The following is a 20,792-nucleotide window of genomic DNA, read 5'->3' as shown; positions in this document are numbered from 1 at the left end:
GTAAGGTGTTTTTTGAAGATTCAGAATAGTAATTCTGATGCCCCATATGTCCTCTTTTCCAGGAGATAACTAGTATCTACTATCAAACAAATGCGTTTTTTAAAGTACAGTGGAAATGGTGCCATATCAATGCTCCTCATATAAATTGGTAGAGTATGAGTGGTGGAGGGTCTAGAGGGTCATCAGATTTAAAACAGAAGAATAATTCTGCACTCTAAGCAGTACTTCAAGACTCAAACGACAGACAACACAACCAAGCCCATAGATTGTTAGGTGTCCTTTGCCATCAACAGCTACTCAGAGTTTCAGTCACCTTTCAGTTCACGAACATAAAACAGTATTGACGTAGCCCCACTTAACGATTTAGTAAAAATAATATTGAAGCTTTATTGTTCGAAAAGTCCTGATTCTTGTGTCGAAATCTAATTACAAGTTATCTTATCCACACTCTTATACAACAAACTGGACCACAGACGCCTTGTCATGCAACCCAGATGAGCAGTGGCAAGAGATGAGAGGGTGAGGGGTTGGGAGAGAGAGAGAGAATAGATTCATGTAGGTTATTAGCTGAAGACGCTTTAATATTTATGAAGTGCTCTTTTTTTTTAATCCAAAGTCTTAGGATCCAGTTACAGGGAGCTGCGTCACCCTCTAGATCACATGGTAATTGTTGCTATTTCAAGGATCAAGTCTTGCAGAGTGGCACAAAGCCCCCCACCCACTTCTTTTGTACCACTTAGTGTCGGACAGTGATTATTGTATGATGGAGGGAGAGCTGCGGTTCTGATCAAACGCAGTTTAGGAGCTCAGTGTACTGTTTGTGCTTTCTCCCTCTCTCTCCTAGAGTGAATCTGGCGGATATCAAGGGAGGAAGAACAGCTCTAATTGGTTTCTCAATGAAAGATAATCACCTATTCCCAGCAGAGGGTTCAGATTAGCACTCAGCATCTCCTCTTCACTGATTTCAGATTTCTCTGCCTCCGTTTACAGCCCATTCAGCAGTAAGTGGATCGAAGAAAGCTGTTCACCACCCATTAGTGGCAGCAGATCTCCCTGCTCACTTATTTAGAAGCTTCATTCACTCAGCGCTCGCCTTCTCTGCTGCTGCTGTTGCTGCAGGCTAACAAAGTTAGCAAAGGTTGGAAAATGAGCGAGCTGGAAGGGGACTTTGCCAAGATTTTGCAGCTGAAGGAAGAGAGAATTAAAGAGTTGGAGAAGCGATTGTCAGAGAAGGAAGAGGAGATCCAGGAACTGAAAAGAAAACTGCACAAATGCCAATCAGTGCTGCCAGTACCTACCACCCATATCGGACCCCGCACCACCCGGGCACAGGGCATCTCCGCGGAACCCCAGACCTACAGGTCTTTCCACGACCTCAGACAGGCATTTAGGAAATTCACCAAATCGGAAAGGTAGGATCAGCCGCTGGGGACATGGGCACACCCCCTCTACCCCAGGTCGTCGCCAGCCTTGCGTTAGACGCCTGCAGCCCCCGGGGGATGGTTGCGGGGGGCAGGGGGGCACAGATCCTGTCTCCTCGGAGCTCCGCGCACCTCCGGTTAAGGGGACCAGGTGGTAAATGGTAGCTGTTTCTGCCCGTCCCGTGCTGCTGTCAGGCCGAGGAAGGGTCACACCCCCGAGCGGGGCAGCCGGAGCAGGGAAGCCTCACAAAGTTTCTCTTTGGGCTCTTGCATAAATCATGGGCTGACTCCAACCCTCCCCAGCTCCCAGGCTCGGGCGAGCAGCCTTCTCTGCGCCCTCTCCCCCCTCTCCAGCCTTCCTGCTGCGGGCCGCCCCAGGTCAGCTCGTCCCGGGACGGGCAGGGTCACAGCCCGCTCCCCATCAGCGTGTGCTCCCGGCTGTTGTTGAGCCGGCCTGAGCGCTGTGCGCATGCTCAGTAACCACCCTTGGCCCCGCTGCCCGAGCTGGGCTGGACGGACCCCACAACTTGTTCCCTCAACCACATGGGGGTCGGGTGTGCGCGGGGGAGGGGGAGGGGATCAGGACTGGGGACAGTGATAGCCGAAAGTGGAGGGGGAGGGAGCAGCTGAGAGGCAAAACCCGGCTCCCTACACCGGCCCCCTCCTGCCTGGCGGCTGCTGCTGCAAGACTCCCGGACACCGGAGAAGCCCCATCGATCGGCTCAGCATGAAAGCCCCTGTGGCAGCAGCCAGCGGAAGTCCAGAGCGCATTAGGGGCTTTTAGGCGCGGGAAGTGCAGAGCGCGCAATGCACACGGCAGGATATTGAATATCCCATTAACCCGAGCTCTGTCCCGGGGGGAGCGGGTGGGGGAGCAGCGGTGCAGTCACGCTGCCGGGAACCGGCGGGGGAGGGGTCAATAGGCTCGTGACAAGTTGCTTGGCGGTGCGCCTCGGCTGCATCAAGGGTCACCCCCCCCCTCCCCAAAGCCTGCCCGGGGCCCGCCTCTGCACTGGGCCCCGGAGGGTGCTGGCGAAGTGGGGCCCTGCCCTGTGGTCTCCATGGCGATGGAAGCTGAGGGGAGAGGGCAGCGGCCAAGCTGGCAGAAATATCCGCTCCTCTCCTCCGTCCGGGGCTGGAAACTTTGAGCCTTCCGCTCCTACAGCCGCAGGGGCAGAGGCGTTATAGGGCCCCCGGCTGCCCTAGAGGGTCGGTTCTCCTTCCCCGTCCCCCACGAGTCCCCTGTCTGCGCGCCGCGCTCCCCGCCTCCCCGGGAGAAGCGCGGCGCTGAGTCCGGAGCGCCGCTCGCGCGGAGGTGGCCTGGGAACAGTGGAGAATTGTTAGTGTGAGATCAGCCCAGTTCCCCAGCGGGCCTGTGTGAGAAACGTCTGTGAGCCTGGGCTACAGACACAGCCCATTTGAAAGAGCCAGAAGGGTGTGATTAAAAGTTGGCTTCATCACAGCGTCAACTGCTGCCTCTGTGTGTGTTTGTTTGATGTGATTCCCTTGACTATTTCCCAGCTGGTTTGGGTGACTTACTCCCCTCCTTTCTAGCAGATCCAGATTTCTGCCTGTCTGCCTCTTTAAGAAACTCAGTTCCCCAAAGATTGATTTGGGTGTAAGCCTGATTTTTTTCCCCATTCAATGGTTCCTTTGCTACATTTCACCACGGCTTTTTAATTGCTACTTGACGACTGGGTTTATTTTTAAATTCCTCTCAGTCTGACAGTCCTGCTTTTCAGGCTGGAGGGGGTTCCACCAGGGCTTGAAAGAGGGCACTGTGGGTCTCCAATTAAAATTCATTTGGGCTTGCAGTATGGCATTCCAAGTGATAATTGTCAAGTGTGTGACATTCCCACTGGAAAAGCCTTTAAAAAGAGTTCTGGTATGGAAGTGGCAGCCACCCCCCCCCCCTCCTGCTGTGTCCAAAGTCGAGAAAAGCTCCTATGTGGAGGGATCCTCTAGCTACAGACAGATTATTCATTCTATTAGATGTGTCAAAGCACATATTTTTCTTGCAATATACTTTGCAAGTATGTCCCCACTTCCTCCTCTTTCTGGTTTACACTAGGACAGAGGGTAAACTTTTTTCCACTCAGTATTTGGGCCCATGCTTTAGAATGGAACCCATAAAGTTTATTTTCAGCAGGCTGACTCACTATAAAGAGTTATGACAAGTATACTATATGAACATAGCAGTGGTTGGAATTTGGGGTGGGGGGGTGCACCAGAACATTTAAAGGAGCAGTATGTGGTTAATAGGAATATCAAACAATACCTTTTTTCTTTGTCAGAAAAGTATGGCTGATTGGCTCATTCAGATCCAATACTTTATTCAGAAATAAGGGTGTGCCCTTCAAATTTATGACATTCCACTTTAACTGCTTTACTTTTTAAATGTTGGGTCTGTTCTGGGTTCCCTTGCTAAAAGTTGAAGTAATCTTGATAGGTTTATTGGAGCTGAAAGAGAGAGTTTTATAGAATGACTGAGCCTACAATAACATAGCCTCAAGCAATGTGCCCAGTGACAGCTGTTAAAGTTATAGTATCCTCTTTAAGGTCTTCTTTTTAATTGCTGGACCACTTGGAGATTTCTCATCAACAGCAGAATAAATGTACTATGAATGTTTTTGTTCCTATTTAGAACCTGGACATTACACAATAAAAACGATGTATGTGAATATTATCATTACTGAAATTGTGTTCATAATATTTTAACACAATTATAGAAACATAGATTTTGAAATATTTATTGCTACAAAATTCAAACAAACTTCTCTAACTACAAACTATAATCACTACTCAAATGCCTTCTGATACATTATTCAGATTTACTTGCATTAGTGGAGTGTATAAAATTAAGACCTCCATAAATAATCTTTGCAAAATGCATATGTCATCAGTGAGAACAGGGAGAAAAAGAGATCTGGGCTCTTAGCATATGTCAAGCAAATAATAACTCTGAGAAAATATAAAAATCCTACTGAGGACTGTGGACACTTCAAAATTCATAGTATCGATCAAACAGACTACTGAAATGTCCAGCATTATCTGAATCTATACTATGAATTGCCCCCGACCTGATATTCCGTGGATGAGACAGCTGTCCATTAAAACAATTAAAAATAAAAGCTAAGATCGGCATTGGAAATGAACCATTTTCTTCAAATTAAAACAAACTCATCTCTCTTTCACAAGTGCTGTTTCTGAAACTAAATATGTTTTCTTCAATAGAAGCTATAGCCAGGCATCTGCAATATGTGAGCTACAAAAATCGGAGACCTGAAATTTTTTTATTTTGGGCAAATTATCCATAAAGAAATCAGCTTGGATCACAGGCTATTTTGGTTGTCACTTCAGAAAACTGCTCTGCATTGGACACACTGTTATAAAATATAACTTAACATGGCCAAAACCAAGCTCCTGATCTTTCCCCCTACATCCCTCTCCTCCCCTGTGCTTTTCCCTGTAATGGTGAACAACACCATTCTCCCTGTGCCTCAGACCTGTCATCTTTGGCTTGGCCTTCTCCTTTGACCCATGCATCCAGACCATATTGAAATCTTGTCACTTCTTCCTGTGTAATACTCCAAGTAATTCCAAGATTCAACTTCCACTGTCTCCCCATGTTGCCAAAACTCTTGTCCAAGCTCTGATCATCTCATGCCTTAACTACTGTAACCTTCTCCTTTCTGGTCTTGTAATACATATGAAAACTACAACCTGATAACAGCCAGAGAGGTGACAAGCTGTGATCACTACTAGGGACTGGCTAGGGGTCACACATCCTATTATATTTGTTGCTTTGTCCCCGATTTTTGTTCCATCCATCTTTTACTTTTTTGTCTTTTAGACTGTGAGCAATTTGGGACAGGGATTGTCATTTGTTGTGTTTACACAGTGCCTAGCACAATTGGGCCCAATCTGTTTGAGGCCTTTAGGCAGTACTGCAGTGGGGAAACTTCTTTCTCTTCCACCAGCAAAATGCCAGTTAATGAGTTAATACTTTCACATCCTTAACAATTTTTGTTTCTCCTCTTAAAATTCTCTCCAGTTTGTTGACATCTTTCTGCCACTGAGGTGCTCAAAAAGGGATACAGGTTCTAGGTGCATTCTTCCAGGCCATAGGGGAGAGATGCTTTTCTTGTTCAATGATGCTTCTGCATGTGCATTCCAAAAATCGCAATTACTTTTTATATTGTTGCATCATACTCCAAGTTCACATCCTTTATCACCCCGGTCTCTTTCAGCATTTCTACTTTCTAAATATCTCCCTCACATTAATTATTTGTTTCAGACTGTTTTTATCACATGTATTTGTTTATATGTTTCCAAAGTGAATCTCATTTTGGTTTTGTTCCTGGGAGATGCTTCTGTCTCCTGTAGGAGTTGCAGGTGCTCAATATCTCACAGGATCAGACACCTATTTCTTGAACATATTTCTAACTTTGTAATATATTCTGCAGAATTTTTCCATTGTTAATAATTGTATGATTCCTATGCCCTTACTGTGTCCTACTGGTGGTTGCAACACTTTTCAATTTAGTATCTGAGAGTTTAAGGTTCTTGTCCCATATAATTAATTAAGTTAAACAAAACTGGGCTCAATAATGATCCTTGCAGCATTCACTGACCAACCTCCTTCTCCTCCATTTACCCCCAAATTAATACATTGAACAGTAGTGTATCATTCCTAACAATATTTTTGTTCATGGGTTTTCAAATCCAATCTTTCAAATATACAGTGTAACAAAATGTTAAAATGTTTTGTTGAAGTCTAGGTACATTGCAAGTCTCTGACTACTGTGTTTATTTGTCCATTAAGCCTAAACCCTGGAGTTTACCAAAAATGAGATCTTGTTTGTGTGGAATTATGCTTATAAACACAATACTTAGTAATTATGTTCCTACATGTTTAATAATTGCATGCATTTTTGTTCCAATATTTTACTAGGGTTAAAAGTTAGAGTTTCTAGATAGTAATTGCCAGGTAGATGTGGTCCCATTTTTCACTAGGTATCTCCATGATTCTCTGACTTCTCACCTAAAATCGCCAATAGTTCAGTATCTCCATTAATCACCTTGGGACTCCAGGATATGATACATACATACATACAGAGCTGAAATTGATTTGGCGAGTACAGGATGAGGATCATTTCTAAATCTGGAGACAACTTCCGTATAATAGAAGCCAATAAAATATTTAGACTGGGGCTGTTGATTAATCGCAGTTAACTCACGGGATTAACTTAAAAAATTATTTGCGATTAATCGCAGTTTTAACTGCACTGTTAAACAATAGAATACCAATTGAAATGTATGAAATATTTTGGATGTTTTTCTAAATTTTCAAATATATTGATTTCAATTACAACAGTACATTTGTAAATTCCGCTTTCATGATAAACAGATTGCACTACAGTACTTGTATTAGGTGAATTGAAAAATACTATTCTTTTGTTTTTCTACAGTGCAAATACTTGTAATAAAAAATAAATATAAAATGAGCACTGTACACTTTGTATTCTGTGTTGTAATTGAAATAAATATATTTGAAAATGTAGAAAACATCCCAAAATATTCAAATAAATGGTATTCTATTATTGTTTAACAGTGCGATTAATCATGTGTTTAATCCTGATTATTTTTTTTAATCGCTTGACATCCCTAATTTAGACCAATATTGACATCAGTCTATCCTTAAGTTTTGAGTTGTTCTTAATTTAACCCATTAGGGCCTGATCCACTGATGTCAATGGGAGCCTTCCTATAGATGCCAGTGGGCTTTATATCCCTTTGCTTGCCAAAAGAACATTGATAATTAATTACTGTATATTTTTATAGCAAATATTATTGTAATATATACAAATGAATCTGAAATCCTCCTACTAAACAACATTAAATAAACATGATAGAAATTTTGAAAAACAATTCTTACTGAGAGCATAAAACAGAGTAGATTGTAGATATAAAATGTATTTGGCAGAACGTTAATATTATTTTAATATTTTGTTCTATTTCATTCAAAATTTAATGGGTCAACATTTTAAAGATTCACTATGATCTGAAGAAATTTGTATTAAAATAGAAATACATGAATATTTTCCCTTTTTTATATGCAAGTACTTTTCTTTTTTGCCTTAATCATATTGTGCATTAAAGATTTGCACCTATAAGACAATGACTGTTTTTTTTTTTTTTTTTAAGGTCACTATTAAGGAGTAATTTGTCTCACATAACAGAATTAGTGTTACATGCAAACATCCTGAAAAGACTCTTAAACTATATCACTCCAAACTAATATCTTTATTGAATAATATAATTTAGTTATAATGAGAAAAGAAAAGCATTCTTGTGTACACTTCTATAGATTTGTAAATATTCTGGTATAAACAAAAACCTTACAAACTTTACAGATAGTCATCCTATCCATGATGGCAGGTAGCTTTCTGTGCGTGTGTGTGTGGTCTTCTAAAAATGGCAATTCTTTCTAATTTTGGAAGGGGTGTGTGTGTGTAAGTAATTATGTTGAAGAAATAAATGTGCTTGTTTATAAATCTCACAGAAAACTTTTGAGGAAGGGGTCATACTGCCTTTTGAGTTTGAAATATACCTAGCATTTTTTCGACAAGGGAAAAAGCTGGTGTGGTAGGAAAAAATCATTAACATCACTCCAACGGTAATAGCATGTAATCTTCTATATTTGTGATTTGTTATAATATTCACATACCATGGGTGTGTTTAAATACTTACATATATAGATACAAAATACTAGATGAAGTCTAAAAGATCTGTCATCTATTTGCTTTTTATCTGAACCTAAAATGGAAAAAAAAAATCCCCTAAATTATTTCTTCTGTAGCTTAGTAACAGCTATATATCTAGTAACTAGGTACTATGGGCATGTCAGTAATGTCTGAGAGAGATAGGATAGTATTCCTGGTTGTTAACCAAAACTCTTGGGCACTGAGCACTTCTCATGTACAAAGCACTGCCAAATTTTAAACGTGTTTTGGTGCCTAAAGATGCAGATAAGTGCGTATTGTGATTTTCATAAACCTTATTTTACTGTTACCACAACAAAGTAGCAAAATAGAAATGATCTGTCCATTGTAATTTTGGTGCAAGAAGTTTATACCAAACCATTCAAAGGTGTTTTTGCTTTTAAGTTCAGAAAGAAGAGTTATAGTGTTTGCCACAAGATGGCAGTGGGACTTAATGTTTAACACACAATTTTGGGGTGTATTTTGGTTTTAGTCAAAATTCCATTTTTATTCTTTGTGCAACTACTTGTTCTTCTGACAAGCAGACAAAGTTCAGCTTTCCAGAATCAATAAACCATACCAAGTCTTAATTTTTATATTGTCTAATATGTCAAACTATAGGAAAAGAATGTGTAAAGAGAACAATGTACAACTTATTGCTTTTCAATACTGCTAGATTTCAACATACACCCGTGTGATGCATCTAGTATAATGCTAGGATTTGGCTCTTCAAACATGATCTCAGGGATCATTGTTGATGAATTCCCCATAACTCCATATCAATAACATTTGGAATAAACAAATGTCTAATAATTTTTCTTGCAATATTTAATCAAATAAATATAATTTAACGTCTAGAATCTGACTTTAGGTACAGCCCTGAGCATGCAGTAGTGGTGCATAAATTGCACCACTCTAGGGGTAGTCCCAGGAAATATTGTGACTCAGAGAAACACACCACTGAGTCAAATTCCTCTTGCTCCCAGAAGCTAGTTACCCACTGGCCTTTATTACTAGCCATAAATTACGACTGCTCATGCTGGCTTGGATACTATAGGCAGGGAGTGGGGATGTAGCCAAGATTTTGTCCATTCCCTGCTCCCCTCCATCCCACTTGCTCTGATAAGGAGTAAGCAGGTGAATAACATCGCTTATTCCTATGTGCCTGGATCCAAGGCCTCAGAAGCCTTCTTAAGGACATTTTTGACTTCCTTATGCATTTACATCAGCATCTAGTCCAATGATATTTTTTGCATCTTCTGTTAAGGTAGAAAGAACCCATTCCCCATAGCTGAGGTACATAGAGGATGCGTTAATATGAGATCATGTCTAATTCACTGCACCACTGGAAAATAGCATTCAGCCTTCTTGTATGAAACCTAGGTAATTCAGCTCTACCTGTATATCTACTCATGAGAACAGCCAAGAGGCTGGAAATAAAGTAATAATTCTGGTGCCATGGCTTGTGTGTTTTATACCCTTGATGAAGACTTAGTACAGTGTATTAATACATATATAAAGCAAAACTTGAATTATGCTAAGCTTAAATCTTTAATGAAAGGAAGGGAATTCAGATCTAAGGCTTTCATTGTGTTATGCATAATATTTCTTGGACTCTGGATCACTTGCTGATAGAGGTGGAGTGGCTGCCCTAAAACAGTATTTTCTTGATTATTTTTTTTGTCATGTTAAAGTTATTAAACTGTCTTGAATGATTTGTTGGTGTGTTTGCTATTTCCTTTTGGCTTTAAATCTTTATTAAAATCAGAATTGTGTAAAGATTACTATAAATGTATATGGAACTCCATTTTCAATATAATTCCTGCAGCATCTTTTGAGGTTGTAAAGGCTTTGTTAAATATTTTATGATCTTTACATCTGAGACTCTGTCCAAGGTGCTTTGGGGTGTGTCACAATAGGCCAACCCTCATTATGCTCCAAGGTAACTACAATATGCAGGAAACAGTTACAGGTGGTTAATAGTCAACAAGATAGATAACCAAAGAATATCTTCTTTGTCTGTCTAGGTTAGCCACCACAACATATACAGGAAGAGTATAATTGTTTTAAAGGTATAGATTAAAAAGAAAATCTCCATGTTAGTCATCCCACGGATTACTGATATACCATCTGGCTTCAGTGTGTTGTGACAGGGCATACCTAAATACTGATTAATACAAAAGATCACAATGGCTACATTAGAATCATTAGGCTTTATTTTGTCAATATATTTTAAGGAGCCTTTATTCCATAGATCATTTCATAGAAAGTAACACAGCATGCTAAAAAGCCCTTATGAAATTTTTGATGCAAACTAACTGCTGTGTGCATGCAGCTGCTACATCTAAATGTTAAATCACTCATTTGCAGTTTTATTTCAATAATAAATACAGAAGCATAACTACTTTTGACTCACTTCCTGCAAAAAGAGTCCCTTTTGCTAATGCAGAGAGCATGGTCTTGCTAGGTGATGAGTGTCCTCACCTTTGAAAAGCAGCTGACATGTACGTGAAGCAACTACTTTTATTATTTCATTAGAGGCCCTAGCATTTTGCAGGTCTTGAGAGATGATAATCTGTTACAGGAATTCTACTGTAATTTAAAAATATATATGAATATTCTGGAAAGAATGGCTGAATCTAAGCCTGATCCTGAAAAATCTATATTTCTTGACTAATCCTTTCTTATTCAAGTTGTACTGTTGAATTCTGTTGTGCAGAGGTCTGGGCTTTAAGTTGTCCAAGGTAACAAAAGTCCAGCTCAGCTTGTTTCACAAGTGTTTAGAAAAGTAAGCAAGAGTTGCAGAAAAGTATCCAGTTACTAACTGGATCACTTATGTAAAAAGAACTCCAGGTACAATCAGGGGTTGGCATAACCACAAGCTGAAAGATCCCAGAAAAGAGAGGGAAAGCTTATTGTTTAAAATTACTGAAATGTCTTGTGGTTGATTTTAATGGGATGAGGTTGGATATTCCTTTATGTGCGGAGCACTGACAAGAATAGTGGGATGGGTGGACTGCAAGGAGTGAGCTTCACTATCATGTCTGCTAACCCCACCTTCTCCTAAGAGCCACCATGAACTGTTTTGTTTTCTTGAGGCTGAAAGTCAGTTAATCAGACCAGGCCATCAAGAGGAAATCGGATGACATCAGCAGCTTCAGCTAAACACTGAACAAAACCTGAGATGTGAGCCTGAAGTTCTTGCTGTCAGCCTCTCCCTCATGTGTCACTCTGCTCTTCCCCATCTTCCTTCCTACCTTGCTCTTTCTGCCTCTGTCTACTAAGAGTCTGGCATAGCCAGCAGAGACAACCCACCTTTGCAGTGCTGCTGTGGCTCTGTGACCAGTCCAGAAAGGCAAGTAAGCAAAGCCTTTACTTCTGCCAGCGCCTGTCAGCCTTTTATTAAGTCTTGGAGTGGCTGATCAGACTGTACTGGTCTGTTTCTCCAGAAGTGAGATGGCAAGTGAGAGTCAGCAGTAGAGATAGAAATTGCATTCTCCCAATGGGGTGTTAACCCAAATAAATCCGTTTTACCCTGCATAAAGCTTATACAGGGCAAACTCATAAATTGTTTGCCCTCTATAACACTGATAGAGAGAGATGCACAGCTGTTTGCTCCCCCAGGTATTAATACATACTCTGAATAAATTACTAAATAAAAAGTGGTTTTATTAAATACAGAAAATAGGATTTAAGTGGTTCCAAGTAGTAACAGACAGAACAAAGTAAGTCACCAAGCAAAATAAAATAAAATGCACAAATCTATGCCTAATCAAACTGAATACAGATAATCTCACCCTCAGAGATGCTTCAGTAAGTTTTTTTTCTCAGACTGGACACCTTCCTGGCCTGGGCACAATTCTTTTCCCTGGTACAGCTCTTGTTCTAGCTCAGGTGATAGCTAGGGGATTCCTCATGATGGCTTCTCTCTCCCCTTTTTTCTCTTCCACCCCTTTATATATCTTTTGCATAAGGCGGGAACCCTTTGTCCCTCTGGGTTTCCATGCCCCCTCACTGGAAAAGCACCAGGTTAAAGATGGATTCCAGTTCAGGTGACATGATCACCTCACTGCAAGACTTCATTACTCACTTGTCATCACACACACATATATAGGAAGACTCTGCAGACAATGGGAGTCATCAAGATTCCAAACCATCATTAATGGCCCACACTTTACAGAATTACAATAGGCCCTCAGAGTTCTATTTTATATTTTTAGTTTTAGATACAAGAGTGGTACATTTATACAAATCGGATGATCACACTCAGTAGATTATAAGCTTTGTAATGATACCTTACAAGAGACCTTTTGCATGAAGCATATCCCAGTTACATTATATTCACTTATCATGTTTTTATAAAACCATATAGACTGCACAACGTCACAACATTTTCTCTTTGCTATTCTTTTCTCTCCCCTTTTGTTTGTGTCTTTTTTTTTTCCCATTGAAGGAAACAGAATTGACCTTGAACAATAGTTCGACTATCTAAATTAATCTTTTCTCCTTTCAACAACAAAAAACAGTTAATACTATTTTAGCTCCATCTAAAAGGTTATCAAACAGAGGTTTTTCCTGTGCAAGACTATACAGCTAAAGAAAAAAGGAATAACGGATATAATTAAAATGAAAGTCTTACTTAATGCTTTAACTGTTTTCTATTTTCTGTGTCTTTAGTAAAAGGCTAAAAAGATATTTAATCAGGCTTGTTCCAATGGGAATAAGCCAGCGATAGCTTAACACACAACTCTGGACCACACTTAACTGTTTAATGTTATAACAGTGAACAAGGGTTTTATTAACATCTTATCCCTGGTGTGGCCCAAGAGATCCGCTTATCAACACAACACTTCAGTGGGACTACTCAGATAAGTAACACTTGCAGGATTGGGCTCAGAAACAAAAAAGATCATCCTATCTGTCCCCCTGCCAATCCAGAGTTGTCCCCAATAGTGTATTCTGAATGCTTTGTTCAGAATTAGAACTTTTAAATTAGATAAGTGATAGGACTTTCACTGCTTCCCTGGGGAGACTAACCCTCAGTCAAACAGACTTCACTGAAGTTAAGAGATTACAGTATAATGCAACTTTAGCCTGGAGAAAATTTTCCTGGTTTTGTTATGAATACCTAAAAGTGTTATATATAACTTTATCATAGCATTGCCTGGAACCACCTCTATAATTTTAAACTGTTTCTGTCTCTCAAATCTTTGATCTCATTTTAAAAATAAAAAAAAAGGAAAGTTCTTTAAGTGGGGAATATTACCTTTCAAAATAACATTTGGATATAATAGAAATTCAGTGTGGTGTTTGGAAAGGAAAAAAGTTAATCTCTCACTTACTGTTATATTTTTAAGAGCAGTGCATAGATTTAGACATATATGGCATTGTAAGCTACTCCGCTACAGTGGGACTTTTTTTTTTTTTTTTTTTTTTTTTTAAGTCACACAGAATGTAGTTTTCTTTAGGCCTTAGGCTACATTATCGGAAAGATGGTATAAAATATGTATAATATATGAATACAAATAAATTCCTCAGGGTGATAAAATGTAGAAAAGGAAAATTACATACAAAGGGATAAAATAACAAAACAAGCCCTCTTTGCAGCCTAACCTACAGACCTAGGGAAAAAATCTCTCCCAAGATACCCATTCAGTCACACCTGGAGTTAGATGCTGCTCCTGGAAAATATCTTGCACAGCTCAGATTCTGTGAGAATGTTGTAATGCATGTTGACCTTGTTGCTGCAAAAGAAAAAGGATTGTTTCAACATTTTATTATTTAGCTTTTTAATATTCCATTCATAGAAGTTCTTTAAACATATTTGTTCCCTTTGTGTTAAACAATTTGTAGATGAGTGTAATTAAAATAGGTGGACAGTAGAAAAGGAATAACTAGTGAAAGCAATAAGGAAACAAAGTGAAAAGAAAATTCTTAATCAAATCTGAAAGTGTCCATTTTAGCAGAAGAAGCTAATATATTTTCATACCAGTTATCATTGCTTGTAAACAGCAGGATTCATTAGCACAATTTTGGCTTTGTATTTTGGGGTAAAATTCACCCCCTTTCCCGCCCCCCTGTATAACCTGAACAAATAGGCTTTGTGAAGGATACTACACCAGGGTTGTGGAGGGAAGTGTGGAATTCACTGCTTCAAGCCATAGGCAGGCCACGACCACTCTTACATAATATGTAGGTATGACAGTTATGATGTATTCTAAGACTGTCTTCCACTGAGTTTGCTGTTTCCACTATTCACTGCTCACTGGGACTCTTGAATTCAAATCCAATTGACAGAGAGAGACATGGTGTAGTGGTCTGTGTACTAGAATAGAGAATTTGAAATCCTGAGATTTGTTTGTACCTCTGATACTTCCTGTGCCAACATCTATCTAATCAATATTTCCAAGCCACCTATTATCTTCGTTCTGCTGGTGCAGTGCCTGGGGGGGGGGGGATCCCTGATGGTGGAAAAACCTGTTAGGAGGGTGATTTTGTTGGCTAACCCCCCCACAACCTCCCTGCTACCAGGAGTGATCACACTTGACCAATGCAAAATTGGACAGTGGTAATTTTGGAATGGGCCTGGGCATGGCAGCAGTAGGGTGTGTTGATTCAGTAGAGTTTTCAGTGAGGGGACTACTATAGACCCCTGGTGAGATTACTATAGAGCTCCTGACCGATTAAAGCTGTCTACTCCAATGAATTCCCGTTAGGGTGCAGTGGCCCTTTCTGGTGCAGGGAGAGGAAATTTGCCTGATTCCAATTTTTTATATATATATATATATATATGTATATGATGCTGTTCTTTAGTGGTTTCCTTTGTTGTTATTCAGTGGGCTCAGTTCTGCCCCCAGATACACAGGCACAATGTGCATTGGCATCATTAAGAGTTGTGATTGTGTATTTGAGAGCAAAATTAAACGTATGAAACAATGTACAGCACTGGTCCCTGAAACCTGTAATTTGTTTACCTATAACCTTGGAATAATGTTGCTTGTATGTTATTTCAAGGACACACTTTTTTCTCTAATCTGATGAACTGGCCAAGACCTTTTAAAAAGGATGATGAAGAAAAGCTTTAGAGGTCCTAGCAAACTCCATGGTTCTTCTATGTGTATTCTACTCAGTGTATTTGTGCCATGTATGCTGGAGTTGGAGACTTCTTTCCTGCAGCAATACCTGTTGGTCTGACATGCCTCAAACCCCCTTGTGGCCCCTCCTGAGGCTTTATGAGGTTGGCACCACCCCAACCCCCCTTTGTTCATCTTATTACCAGTGGGCTTAGTCAGAACTCCCCATGTGTGAGCCTTCTACAGTTTTTCTTTGCAACACACTAGTGCCATTGAGTCTTACCCTATAAATAGTTAGTATCTGTAGTTTACTGTAGTTCTTAGTTATTTTTTATACTAATTTGTGGTGCACAGCACTGGATGGTTTGCACCATTCTCCAGGTTTCAAATGTTGCCTGTGCGTGGGGTCTTGATCCCCAACAGTGACTCCTACGCTCGCTGCTTGCTATGTGTTGACAAAGATCACCTTAAGGCAGTGTTTCCCAAACTTGGGATGCCACTTGAGTAGGGAAAGCCCCTGGTGGGCCGGGCTGGTTTGTTTACCTGCCGCGTCCGCAGGTTCGGCCGATCGCAGCTTCCACTGGCCACGGTTCGCTGCTCCAGGCCAATGGGAACTGTTGGAAGCGGCAGCCAGTATGTCCCTCGGCCCGTGCCGCTTCCAGCAGCTCCCATTGGCCTGGAGCAGCAAACCACGGCCAGTGGGAGCTGCGATCGGCCGAACCGGCGGACGCAGTAGGTAAACAAACCAGCCCGGCCCACCAGGGGCTTTCCCTACACAAGCGGCATCCCAAGTTTGGGAAACACTGCCTTGAGGGAAAGTGTAATATCTGCTGTACCTTCAAAAAGAGAATGAAGATTTCAAGAGACCTTTGCCTGATGCAGCACCTGTTGGAACAGGCTATGAGGCGTTCATCAGCACAGGAACCTTCTTCAGCCAGTGGGACTGGCTGCCCTCAACCATCTTCCACTTTGTTGCTGACAGTGGATGGACTCCTGGGCTCTGATTCTTCCCTGAAAAAGGGAAGCGGGTTGATCCACATCATCTCGAGTATCTTGGAATAGGACCCATAAAATGAATCAGGGATGTTCAAAGACAACAAGAGATTTGTCCTCTTCATCAAAAACAGTCACACAATGTTCACAAGAGTCAGGCAGCCCGGGTAGAGCTGTGCCGTTAACTTGCATCTCCCTGGTATCAAGGCAAGAAAATTCCAATGCTGTACTGTTGACTCTGGTACTGTTTGGGAGACAGCTGTCATTTCCAGTACCTATACATACATAGTGTGGTGCTACTTCTTTCCATACCAATGACCCTGCAAGCCTATGTGGCAGTGATGGACTTCTTCTGCCTCCCCACTAATTCAAGAGGAGAACATAGTATTGGTACTGCTTGCTGTTCAGGCTCCTCAACGTCTACAGATTCAGGGCTAGGGTTGCTACAATCAATAGCCTTGGTGCTGACAAAAAGACTTGTGTTCCACGGTCTTCCCTCCATTCCTTCTCCATTGGAATTTTAAACCACCTGCTCTGGGGTGAAGCAACTGAGGGTGGGGTCAGGGTGCCACTGCCCTTATATAGCCTCTTGAGGAACCGTGAGAGGGGTAAAGTGTGTGCACTGCCCTGACTAGTACTGCTATGGAGGGAAAATCCTCCGACAGCAGTGCACTTGGCATGAACAAACCTGAGTGGAATATTCATCTACACACACATCTCAAAGAACAATTACAGAGCAGGTTAGTAACCGTTTTTTTGTTATTAAAGGCAACTGTGCTTTTAGAATGTACATCTTGGAACATGAACTATGTAGTTTAAGAAACTGGTTCTTTAGAAGGAAAAAAAGTTCATTTTTGCATGTGTCTACATCCATAGAGCAAAATTGTGCACTGATTTTTTTCACTCTTCTATTCTGCTGAAGTAACTGATTTTGAATGGGATGCAAGTCAATGCAGATTTTGATGTCCATTTCAGGCAGCTCAGCTATTGTCCTATTCTGAGGATAGTTTTCTAAACAAGGCTTTGAATAAAGCAAATCAGACTTGTGGCTGGTGTAATGAGTTTTCTTGTAACTAAAATTAGCTCATCAAATAGTACCAGGCCAAATGAATAGTGTTTGAATTGAATAAATAATTTCCTTTTTATTAGGCCTGGCTTTATAGTAAATGGGCTTATTAGTTACCTTTAGATTTCACAGTGCAATCTGATTCATTCACTTATAAATGAATTGACTAACGTAGTTTCTCTTAATCTAAATTTGAACGTGAATAGGAAATATATATATATATAAGTCCCTTAATACCATTTTTTAAGAAGGAGTTTTGAGGGACATATAAGGAGGACAGATTTTTTTTTTTAATTCATTGTTGATGTAGCATATCTGTTCTATCTGCTGAGGTATTCCATAAGACTGGATGCCTGAAAGACTTCAGTGAGATGTCATGCCAATTGTCCAATACAAATATAGTATATTATATATATTTAAACATTTAAAATTAGAAAAGCAAAGTAATTAAAGAATGCAAGTTCAAAAACATATCACTTTAACATACAAACTGGAGCCTTTCTTCTTTAGCTTGCTAAAAGAACTGCATTATCAACAGTATTTACTAATACAGCACCAGATGTTCATTGCACTTCATAATGAAAAGACATTGTCCCTACTCTAAGGAAATTATTATTTGGAATAGATAAGACACAAAATGGGAGAGAGAACACCTTACTAAAGGTGGGCTAGTACTACAAAAAAAGTATGACTACTTGCTCCAATTTTTAAATGAACTGGCTTGGTATATACTTGCACCACTTTTGCATTTGCTTTCTTGGGTTAACAATATGTACTAGTGCACATTTTCACAGAATGTGCACATGGAAGTATTTGTACCAGCGTTCTTGCAAGAGAATCAATACTATGTGACTTAGCTGACCAGTTACAACTCAGCTCAGGTAAGATGTTGAATCTACAGAGTATTGAATGCTCTGAATGAACTAGTCACAATCTTTAAAATGAAAATAGATTGCTTTAAATTGTTTAATAAATTAAATTAATGAATTACAATGTTACATACCATGATATACTCTGATATTTTTTAAAATAAAATCTTCAGACAAATTATGAATAGTTCATTCAGCTTTAAGATGTATACTGTATAAGGCCATCAGGTTTCTTGATTTCCATATGTTTTTTTTAATAAAGATTTATTTATTGTTGTTAGTTTGGCATGGGAGTATGGGTTTCCATTGACAAGGCATTTGAAAGAGGTGGAGTTTGAGGAGGTATTTGGAGCCAAGGATGGAGGTAGTATGGCGTATGATACCCAGGAGATCATTCCAGCTGTATTTGGGAAATCTATATGAGAAGGCACAGAAGTGGTTATGGAAGAAGGATACAAAGTGTGTGTGAAAGGAAGGAGAAGTGGCAAAACGTAGGGCTTTAGCAGTACGAGAGTGGCAGGGATGTAGATATGTAGAACTGTGAAGGTAAAATTGCGGAATTTGATTTTGATTCTCTCTCCAGGCAAATTTATAGAAAACAGAATTCCCCAAACGTTGAAATGTTTAACCTCAAAGCTAAAAATTTCTATGTTGAGAGAAAATAACTCCAATGTGACAATTTAAAAATAGCATTTTTTTTTAATTTACAGTATGCAGTAAAAATAAAACACCCTTAGATTTTGCACATAAAGAAAATTGAGAATAGTTAAAAATTGTATTGGAAGGTGCTGTGAGAGTTTTATTATTTTTGCTGCCATTCTGAAGCTTCTGTATCAATCAATAATCAAATATTATTGCAAGGATCATTTCATTTTAATTGGGAAATCAATACATTTCTACTTAAAATGTTTTTTTCTTTAATAGAATTATGACTCAACTAAATTCTTGTTTTAAGAATGTAAGAACGACCATACTGGGTCTGACTGGCCCATCTAGCCCAGTATCCTGTCTTGACAGTGGGCAGTGTCAGATACTTCAGAGGGAATGAACAGAACAGGGCAATTATCAAGTGATCCATCCCCTGTCATCCAGTCTCATCTTATTTTATCATCTATATGCTTACGTGTGCCATGTCCACAACTGATTTTTTTAAACTTTTTTTGGTGTGCTTTGCATAGTATTGGTACAATATGAATATTTAGTTCTCTTCCTACCATGTGTTGTTTATCCTATGATGTATCCATTGTCTTGATTACTTGAAGGAACAAAAATTGAGTGGGTAATATTCAAAGATCCCAGATGGATTCTCCAAAGCTTTCTGAATGACCTGGAATTCATGCAGAAGTTTGACATATACAGCATATGCCATTGAACAGGACTAATTATAATGCAGAAGTGCAATTATGGTAATTGGAATCAATCAGTGGCTGTGAGAATGACAGGCCCCATAAGAAATGACACTTATTAAATGTGTCCTAAAGGAAGGTTTCCAGTTTGGATATTTTTGTATTGCTTCGAAGAATCCCCTGAAGCGAAAATAGTACAGAATTAGATAACAGAAATGGGGACATTTTTAACAACTATGGAGCCAGATCCTGGAGTTTGGCCTGTGTGAGAATTGATGGATTGGGGCATTAGTTTAGAATTCTGCTACAAAGTCTAGAAATATGCGGACATTTTTCATCTTCAGAATTTAAACTTTGGTGGAGGTAACAGGTGGTGTTGGAAGTATTGGCTTTGTGAAATAGTTCAGGGAGATGCAAAAATTATGTAATGTTGATTTCTAAACATACTGGTTGCTGTAAAAGTATTTTTCAAAGTTTTTTTTTTTGTTTTGTTTTTTTTTTAAAGTGTGTGCAGGGAAGAATATAGCATACTGTGATAGACCCAGACCAGTTGGGAACAGCAGAGTAGCAGAAGGGAGATATACTGGCCACTGGATAAGTAGTTTTCTGATCCCTGAGTGACCAGAGCAGGGGCTGCTCCAGGCTAATAGACCACCTGACTCCAATTAACCCGCTAATGTGAGGCAGTTAAGCACCTGACTCTAATTAAGGCCCCTCTGATGCTATAAAAGGGCTCATTCCAGTCAAGCCAGGGGGAGCCAGAGGAAAGGAAGTGCGTGAGAGGAAATGGGAGCAAGAGGTGTGCAAGAAGCTGAGAGTGAGTAGGCGTACTGCTGGAGGACTGAGAAGTACAAGCGTTATCAGACATCAGGAGGAAGGTCTGGTGGTGAGGACAAAGAAGGTGTTGGGAGGATGCCATGGGGAAGTAGCCCAGGGAGTTGTAGGTGTCGTTCAACTGTACCAGCAGACACTCTAAACAGCTGCAGTCCACAGGGCCCTGGGCTGGAACCTGGAGTAGAGGGCGGGCCCGGGTTCCCCCCATACCTCCCAACTCCTGATCAAACACAGGGGGAATTGACCTGGACTATAGCTTCTACCAGAGGGGAAGGTCTCTGGACTGTTTCCTGACCCACAGGGTGAATCTGTGAAGCGAGCAAATCCGCCAATAAGCGGAGGACCCACCAAGGTAGAGGAGGAACTTTGTCACAATACTTACTGATAATCTTTAGCACAAAGAAACAAGATTTTAAGTACACTCAA

The 20,792-nt window shown here is 40.2% G+C and overlaps 1 protein-coding gene across 1 annotated transcript in view; it reads left to right on the top strand.

Moving 5' to 3' along the window:
* The first annotated feature begins 723 nt into the window (after nucleotides 1-723).
* PRKG1 (protein kinase cGMP-dependent 1) overlaps nucleotides 724-20,792 on the top strand; it is an 895,613-nt gene continuing 875,544 nt past the window's right edge. Inside the window, exon 1 of the mRNA XM_034775036.1 lies at nucleotides 724-1,412. Coding sequence (XP_034630927.1) covers nucleotides 1,147-1,412 — 266 coding nt within the window. The 5' untranslated portion in view covers nucleotides 724-1,146. The remainder of the gene's footprint in view (nucleotides 1,413-20,792) is intronic.

The sequence above is a fragment of the Trachemys scripta genome, chromosome 7 (assembly GCF_013100865.1).
Source record: "Trachemys scripta elegans isolate TJP31775 chromosome 7, CAS_Tse_1.0, whole genome shotgun sequence".
NCBI classification, from domain to species: domain Eukaryota; kingdom Metazoa; phylum Chordata; order Testudines; family Emydidae; genus Trachemys; species Trachemys scripta.
The sequence above is the reverse complement of the archived record's forward strand: the minus strand, read 5'-3'. Positions and strand labels throughout refer to the sequence as shown.